The sequence below is a fragment of the Peromyscus eremicus genome, chromosome 2 (genome assembly GCF_949786415.1).
Source record: "Peromyscus eremicus chromosome 2, PerEre_H2_v1, whole genome shotgun sequence".
Classification (NCBI taxonomy): domain Eukaryota; kingdom Metazoa; phylum Chordata; class Mammalia; order Rodentia; family Cricetidae; genus Peromyscus; species Peromyscus eremicus.
Window position 1 is genome coordinate 34,812,674 of NC_081417.1, and position 9,140 is coordinate 34,821,813.

General features: G+C 43.1%; 1 protein-coding gene across 1 annotated transcript; it reads right to left on the reverse strand.

Moving 5' to 3' along the window:
- Positions 1 to 2,629: 2,629 nt before the first annotated feature.
- Positions 2,630 to 6,176, reverse strand: Kcnb2 (potassium voltage-gated channel subfamily B member 2). The gene is made up of 2 exons (XM_059255616.1): positions 6,141 to 6,176; positions 2,630 to 4,774 (listed from the first exon to the last, which is right to left on the reverse strand). Exons 1-2 carry the CDS (start codon positions 6,174 to 6,176, stop codon positions 2,630 to 2,632), a joined length of 2,181 nt encoding a protein of 726 aa, XP_059111599.1.
- Positions 6,177 to 9,140: the final 2,964 nt, after the last annotated feature.

Below are 9,140 nucleotides of genomic sequence, written 5' to 3' on the forward strand. Positions count from 1 at the left end.
TTGCTGAAGTTTGGAAGGGCTTCACAGGTGCATTCTGGGAGATACCTCCATGTGAAACAGCAAAGTCAAAGATTTCCTAGAGGAAATTTTTCTTTCTTTTCTCCTAGCTGAAGACTTTTGGTTCAGAGGAACTAAGAGAACTCAAAGGATGAGATTTCCAAGGGATTTTTTTTTGATTCTTTAAAACTTAGAAACAAAACAAACAGAAACCTTCCTAGCAAACCTTTAGAATGACAGGGAGAGACTTTTTAGGAAAAATGCTTCCAGGAAAAACATCAGAGACTTTTGGACTGGGTAAGGGTCCCCATGGTAAGCGTTATAGAACAGGGGTCTCAGTAGAAGACCTGACAGACACATGGAGGGTGAGACACTGGTCATTTGGCAGGGCAGTAAGTCCACTTATGAAGCCAGATGAATAAAAAAAATAGAGATTCATCAATTGGAGACGTTAGAAAATAACTGCTTTATGAGCTGTATGAAGAAAATGATCTTTGTAACTTATTTGCTAGTCATCTAACAATAGATATACCTACTTGACTTTGAAAAACTATATATAGAAAATTCAAATACTCTAGCTTTACAAAAACTGATCAACATGTAGTCTTTAGACACTAAAAGAAGTATGCGTAATATAAATATTAATGATTAATGACTATAAACTCTTAAGGGTTATGTTTTGAAACTAACATGAAAACCATTAAGAAATTCTAAGCACAGTGGGATAAAACAAATGTTTTAAATTAGTTCTAACATCAGGACTGCTTGGATTTTAACAAAAACCAAAATTTGTTTTTTGATCTGAGATTTAATGACCAGAGGCTCTTAATTAAGAAATATTAAAGACTTAATATTAGATTATAAATATTTGGGCTATTTTTTCCTGAATGGGTTTCCTTTCAAAAAAGAATAAAATTTAGATTTTTTTCCTTAAACAATAAGCTTTGCTTTTAGTTTGTCCTATTAGTTTTTCCAATTCCCTCAGCTCTATGCACACACGCACAAAATATATTTTGCTGAGGCAAAACCTGAGCATTGCCAGGAAATTAGAAATCATTCATTTGAGATCCTAAGGGGGCCTAGAAATAATTTGGTCTTTGTTTTTATTCCGATACAAGTGAGATCACAAGAGGTTGTAGAGTCATTCCGGAGACCGCATGGCTGGTAGCTGATCATCAGTAACGAGAGCCTCGGTTTCCACGAAGCAGATGAGCCCAGTGAGTGGGCAACCTCCAGTGCCCAGTGCCTTTGCATTCAGTGTGCTCCATAAGAAAGTGCCAGAAGGGACTCGCAGCAAGGAGAGTCCTGACCTTTTCTAGGGGGGTCTGGGAGGTTGGAAACCCGAGAGAGCCTGTCCAATTGCTGCAGTTACTGAGAGTGCTCTTGCCCTGCTTGGGAAGGATTCCAAGTCTTCAAGAACAGCATCCGTCCAGGACTGGTAGTGTCATTCTACATCTCTATCCTACTTTGAAAAGGATTTTGTGGTCCATCTCCAGACCTGGGCTCCTAGCATGGCACCTCATTTGGGGGCCAGCTCTGTCAAGAAAGGGGGCTCTACTTTTATTTTGTCAACAGTCACTTTGTGGAATTTCCATTTTAACAGATCTTAACTTGTATGCTGGACACCAAAGGAAAATACAGCCATGTGTGCAGTGCCAAAAGAAATTGTTTTAAAGATGATTTCCAAATGTGGAATAACTATTTAAAATTTTTATTTTATGATAGAACCTTCTATACATTTTCAAGTTTATGAAAACTGAATTTCTGTAATAGTCTGTGACATGGTATTTAATTTGTAGGCAAAAGTTCAAATTTAAATTCCAAATACTTGACATCTGGTCATTAAATCTTACTGATTTCCATGATTTATAAATGACACCACAAATGCAATAACTAAGCAAAAGCAAAAAAAAAAAAAAAAGAAAAAAGAAAAAAATGCCCTCTGAATTTTATTCCAAATAAATAAAAATACATATAAACATACCCTCTGAATTATATCCCAAATAAATAAAAATACTGTATTCCTTTAAACAAACGTAAGAGCTTTATAATCCAAAGCAAGATGCACAAGGAAAGTGGGTTAAGAAGAGGTTGCAGTTTTGCAACAGGAAGTCTGGACAGCTCCTCCAGGCAATAGCTGTGAAGGATTACCTGTGTCTCAGGAACTCGCGTCCATGTGTTCTTGAGACTTCTGCATCCAGGCCTATGTACAGAGTTATGCATTTTGCAAGCTCAAAGCACCTTACTCCCCATAAGCATGAACACATGCAATGACATTTCATCCTTTCATGTGCAAATCCTAAAATTCATGGTCATGTAAAAGTTAAGACTGGAAACCTGCCTAGAGTTCGAAATGAAAGGGTCAAAAATGTCAGACATTGCAGAGCACTGGTTCCTAACAGAGCTTTTTATTTGCTCGCTGCTCTTGACTCAGTTTTGTTTGTTACAAACTGCAGTCTTGACTCTTTATTTAAACAGTACTTAAACTAAACTGTTCATGCCATGCAAAAATAACATTTTATGCACTGTTTTTTTTTTTGGGGGGGGCGGGTGAGGGTTTTCCCATATTTTAGTTCACGGTATTATTAATCGCATTTTTAAGAAAGAAGTTTTTTATTGCTTTTATAACTAGTCACATGCTGGTCTCACGAGTGGGACAGTAACCTGTGTCTCCTGGGTTGGAATGAATTTCTGGGGCAAACAAGTGGTTCTCCATCTTGTACCCTTCTTGACTACTGTCTTTTTTGGCTTCACCCACAGCCTGGTAAATGTCTTGCCTACAGTTGTGGTCTGTGTTCTGAGGGGAGGAGGAGCTCGCACAGCCCTCTTCTCTTAAAGGGTCTCTGGCATCTCCAGGCTTATCTGATAAGCAGTTGGGGCTGGAGTCTGCTTGCTTGTCTGGTCTTGACCTTTGGAGGTCCAAGAAGTCTTCGTCATCTCCAGTGTCTATTTCTGTGAAGCTCCTTCTTTCTCTAGAAGAGAAAGGAAACAGTTTTTGCTTGGGAAATCGAGGGGAGAGCCCTCTGGAAGATCCCTGACAGTATGCTGAAGCATCAGCACCCAGCAAGGGTCTCTCTCCCTGGGGAAGGGCTTCTTCTAGAAGGATGGTACTGATGTGCTGAGGGGTGGTGAGTGGAAAGTCAGCTGTGGTTACTGGCAGTGGCCTGGCTGTGCTGGGTGGGGTCTGGGGTGCACTGCCTCTGTTTTCCTGAAAGTTCACTTTGAGGGATCTGGACTTGAGGGGGTTGCTCCCTTTCAGCGAGCTCTTAGGGCTGTCAGCGGCACTGTCAGGTTGCAAAGGACCATGTGAAGTCCCAGCGTCGAGGTTCACAGTTATATCAATTGGGGCATAATCCAGTGTAGCCTCCCTGACAGCAGGCCCCTTATCTCTGTTCAGTGTTAGAAATGGAAGTGCCCTGACTCTTTGGTGCTCTTCTGTTCCTGGGAGGTCAGTGGGGAACTTCATCTGCAAATGAGAGGCAGAGGGGGGTGGTAAGGGGGATCTCTCGGTCTCTGTGAAGTCAGTGGCACAGCTGGTGAAGCTGTCAATGCTGGAGGTGCTCTTCATGTCCACGATGACCTCGGTCTGTGCCACCGCCAGCTGTTCCTGTGGGCAGACCACCTCTTCCATTTCGATCTCCTCCTCATACGCAGATGGCCTCTCGGGCTGTTCTTGGCAGTCCGGGGTTGGGTGGGAATGAGGCTGTGTCTTGGTGATTTCGTTGTAGAGCATCTCCAGTTTCTGGGCACTCAGATGCTGTGGGCTGGAGGAAGAAGTGTTGTTCAGCTGTTCGTGGGAGTCTTTCTGGCTAACCTCCTGGTACTTATTCTCGTAAGACTTATTGGAGCTTGTTTCCGACAGAGCCTTCCTGGCCCACTTCCACCGGCTTGGAGACAGGTGATTATCATCCACGGAGTCCTTGGTATTGGCTGACTCTCCAGCCTTCTCCACAGCCACATCTATCAGTTCCATGCTTCGAGCAAAGGCATCTTTTAAGTTCATAGAAACAATGCTGCCATTCCTTTTGGCTCTTTCAAGAGCCTCTCTCCTTTTAATAGCTTTCTCCTGGCGTTTTTGCTCCTTATAGAACTCAGAGAAATTGTTCACAATGATGGGTATAGGAAGGGCAATAACCAGGACCCCTGCAATACAGCAGAGGCCACCCACAATTTTCCCTAACAGTGTTTTAGGGTAAATGTCACCATAGCCCACAGTGGTCATGGTGATGGTGGCCCACCAAAAGGATGCAGGGATACTGGTGAATTTGGTAGCATCTTCATCTTTCTCAGCAAAAAACACCAAGCTGGAAAATATCATTATGCCCATCGCCAGAAATAATATTAGTAAGCCCAACTCATTGTAACTTCGTCTGAGGGTGAAGCCCAGAGACTGCAGGCCAGTCGAGTGTCTGGCGAGTTTCAGGATCCTGAGGATGCGCATGATTCGGAAGATCTGGACCACGCGTCTCACGTTCTGGAACTGCAGCACACTTTTGTTGGACTCAGTGAGAAAGATGGTGACATAATATGGTAAGATGGCCAGCAGGTCAATGACGTTCAGTGGGCCTTTAAAGAATTTCCATTTGTTCGGTGAGGACAGGAATCGTAAAAGGTACTCCATGGTAAACCAAGCGATGCACACAGCCTCTACGTGTGCCAGCTTGCGGTTGTCGCTCGGTTGCCCAAATTCATCATTTTCCTGCAGCTCCGGAAGTGTGTTGAGAGACAGAGCGATGGTGGAGAGTACGATGAACAGGATAGACACGATGGCCAGGATCTGGAAAGGAGAAGGAGGTCCACATTAGCAAATCCTCTTTGTTTCTCTGGCAACACACATGCATTGGTGGTTCTCAGAATGATAGAGAATATGATCTCAGTTATTCCAGAAAGGCTTTACGAAGGTCACTTTACAACCTAGAGTTCGCTAAGGAATACAAATACTTTATGAGTTAATTCTGCTTAACAGCCTCATGCACATTTAGATTTTAGCAATTTGACAAAACCTGAGTTCTCCGTACTTGCCACTCTCTGAGACATGTTTGTGTGGGTTACCATTTGGATGAAGACTCCGTATAGTTGGCATACCTTCTTGGGGTTAGTGATCTCTTCTCTCTTAGCTGGCTGAACTTCTGTTTTCTTAACTACCTGGTTTGTATTTGCTTGAGTAAATTCTCTTACATGCTACATAAATTAGACAGGGAATCTCCAAGCTTTCTTCTACAGCTGTGCACACTAAAGTAGAACCCAAACATGAAGAGGAGAGACTGGGCAGTACTCCTCATAAGAATAAATACTTCTCATGTGGTCAGCATTGGCTTGAAAAACAGCTTGGGAGAGCCTTTGTCTGGAATGCAGATTTCTGGTTCATATCACTTGGGGGAAGAAGATCATGAGATAACTTCATTTCAGGAAGACAGTGTTCTTGAAGACTCTGAAGAACAGACAGAGATGTCATTACAGGACAGACAGATGCTCCAGGCTAAGGAGAGGGCAGCACAAAGACCTCAGAAAGAAGGAAGAAGAGGCTCTAGTGACTGAGCTTTGGAGTCTGCACTCCACGCTCTGACGTTGGCTATGTCACTTACTATGAGACCTTGGCCAGGTTATTTAACCTCTCTGTGTCTTGGTTTATAAATATGTTGAATGCTTGCAATGGTCATAGCTACTTCATGGTTGCTGTAACAATTGCATAGTATGCAGACATTGCTAAGAAGATCAAAGATATATAGATTGTTGACTAAGGACTTCAGGGCAAAGGGGGATTTCCTGGTTCTAAGTCAGTACTCTAGATTTGTGGGAGTATATCAAGAAGATTAACGCTAGAGAGCAATGTAGGGGTGTACCTCTTTGCTTGGAAAAATCTATACATTTGGATCACATGTTAATATTCTGATCTGCCCCTTGAAATCCTACCCCATGGTGCTGCCCTGCGTCATGACGTAAAAGCCTCATTCTAAGGAAAAACTCCTCCCCTTCATCTCTCTTTCCCTTTCTTCCATGAGGTGCACACCCTCTCTCTCTTCTTCTTCTCTCTCTTTCTCTCTGTTTCTTATCTTTCTCTTCATCTCTCTATTATAATAAACTCTCCACATGGATGCCGCATCTGGGTTGTGAATTACTGGCCACTGCCACTGCCTCCATACCTGTACTTGTGGGACGCCCTCAGGGGTCCCCCCCATGCAATAATTCAGAACAACATAGCTCTTGGTGGAGTAGGAAACACTCTTTGCCTAGTTTGGGTCGACTTGGTTTGGTCTGACCTTTATCTATGACCTTGCATGAGTGAAAGTCCACCATGAAGAAGTAATCCCTTCAGCTGATGCCCTCTAACCTTGACAGGTGTAACAGGTTTTGTACCAGCTCTGAGAAAAATCTACGAATCCTCAGACCGAATGGGGCAGGGGGGAGGCTCAGATCCTGTCTTCACCCACCTTAGATTCCTGTCTCCACCTCCCTAGTGCTAGGATTAAAGGTGTGAGCCACCACTGCCTGGCTCTGTTTTTCTTTTAGACGGTTCAATCTGGTGTAGCCCAGGGTAGTCTTGAACTTATGATCTTCCTACTTCTTCCTCCCCAGTGCTGGGATTAAAGGTGTGCCACCACTGCCTGGCCTCTATGGTTAACTAGTGGCTAGCTCTGCCCTCTGATCTTCAGGCAAGCTTTATTTGTCAGAACACAAACAAAATATCACACAACAGTAAAATAACCAGATAGTGACTGTTTTCCAAAAAGACTTAGCATCTAGCTAACATCTCAAAGCATAGTGATTAGTCTTGAGGCCATGGCTCAATACTTATTAGACTGTGAAAAACTTAGTTTGTGTTAGGACTTCTGAATTCTTTCTCCTCTCTCTCTCTTTGTGTATACGTGTGTGTGTGTGTGTGTGTGTGTGTGTGTGTGTGTGTGTGTGTGTGTGTATGAAGGTGCCCATTTGCTAAGGTGCATGTGTGGTGGTCAGAGGACAACCTCAGATGTCCATTCTCACCTTGCACCTTTCTTGAGATGAGTCTCTTGTTTTTCTCCTGTGTATACTGGACTGTCTGGCTGAGGGTTCTGGGAGCCTCCTGCCTCTGCTGCCCGTTTCCCTGTGGAAGTGCTGGGCTTGCAGATGCCTGTGTTGTCCACCCAGCCTCACATGGCGTCTGCAGATGCGAACTCAGATCCTCATGCTTGCACCCCAAGTGCTTCTCCCCATCTCTCTAGCCTGCGCTTCCTTCCCTTCGTGTCCATAAGCTCCTCTACTTTGGGGTTATCCTCTTCTTTCTTCCTTACTCTTCTGCTTCATTTATATCTTTTATTGTTTCTCTTCCTGTTCCTTTGTTCCTATTTGCCCTCTTCACTTGCTATAAAGAAAACCCTAAGAGCATAAGGCATTTCAGAATGTCTTACGGGTGCTAAATAAAGCTATGTTGCTCTCCAACTCCAAGAATGGTCCTCTGTTAGTAGATTTTGCCTTTTTGTCTTTCCCTAGAATCAGGTTATGTATTGTTTCTTGAGTATACTTCAGAATCTCCTATTTAAAAAGTGGGGCATAGCTGGGCAGTGGTGGCGCCTTTAATCCCAGCACTTGGGAGGCAGAGCCAGGCAGATCTCTGTGAGTTCGAGGCCAGCCTGGTCTACAGAGTGAGATCCAGGACAGGCACCAAAACTACATGGAGAAACCCTGACTCGAAAAACCAAAAAAAGCCAAACAAACAAACAAATAAATAAATAAAGGCGGGGCAGTTGGCCTGGAGATATGGCTTAGTGGTTAAGAATATTTCTGTTGTTGCCCAGAACCCAAGTTTGGTTCCCAGCTCTCATGTCAGGTGTTCACACCTGTCTATAACTCCAGTTCCAGCTGTGGATTCCCCTGTGGATTCTGTGGTTACTCCCCCCCAAATACACACATGTACATAAATAAAAATAAATACAGAAGGGATGGATGATGTCAAGGAAACGGTATCTTCCAAACACAACAGAATTGACACATGCATGATATCACAGAGAACGTAGCAGTACACACAGGGCCTGCACAGGTTTGAGCCACATGGGGTCCCCGAACTGAGAAGGGGAAGTGGACATGATGCCCATTCCTAACCAAGAAGCTATCTCCAGTTGACAACCATTTGCAAAAGAATAACTAACCTCACGGGGTATATACACCGCACTTAAGGGCTGCCCCCATGCCCAGAAGTAGAAGGCCAGCACAACATGAATTCATTGGTTTTTTTTTTTTTTTTAAGATTTATTTATTTATTTATTTATTTATTTATTTATTTATTTATTTATTTATCATGTATATAGTGTTCTGCCTGCATGTATGCCTGCAGGCCAGACGAGGGCACCAGATCTCATTACAGATGGCTGTGAGCCATCATGTGGTTGCTGGGAATTGAACTCAGGACCTCTGGAAGAGCAGCCAGTGCTCTTAACCCCAGAGCCATCTCTCCAGCCCCTCGTTGGTGTTTTTGTAGATTTTTTTTTGTCTCATATTGGTTTGTTTGGCATTTTTTATTCCACTGGAATTTTGTTTGTGTACTATAGTTGCAAATTTTGCCTTTTATGTTTATGTATGTGTTTCTAGTATCTTTTGCTTTTTTTCTGGCTTGTTTTCTAAAGAGAGAGAAAAGAGTTAGGTGGGTAGGGGTGATGAGGAGGATTTTGGAGGAGAGGGGGAAGGGGAAACTGTGATCAAAATATAATGTATGAATTTTGAGTATAAATAAATATATTAATTAAATACTTTTTTTTTCGAGACAGGGTTTCTCTGTGTAGCTTTGTGCCTTTCCTGGAACTCACTCTGTAGCCCAGGCTGGCCTGGAACTCACAGAAATCCGCCTGGCTCTGCCTCCTGAGTGCTGGAATTAAAGGCATGTACAACCACCACCCGGCTTTTTTTTTTTTTTTTTTTAATTAAATACTTTTTTAAAGATGGGCCAGTGAATCCCAGCAGGACCAGTAGTTTTCATCTGCCCTAAGAGACTTATGGAGGCTGAAGTAGAACCACCTTAAGAATGTTTATTTAGATGAACCTGTGGGTAACAGATGGCTTATTAGAGACAAGTTAGGAATGTTCACCTTGAATCTCTTCCTTCATTGGCCAATGACAAGACAACACCTTAAACTATTCTGTTTCTGAAGCCACTGGTCACCTCTTACCTG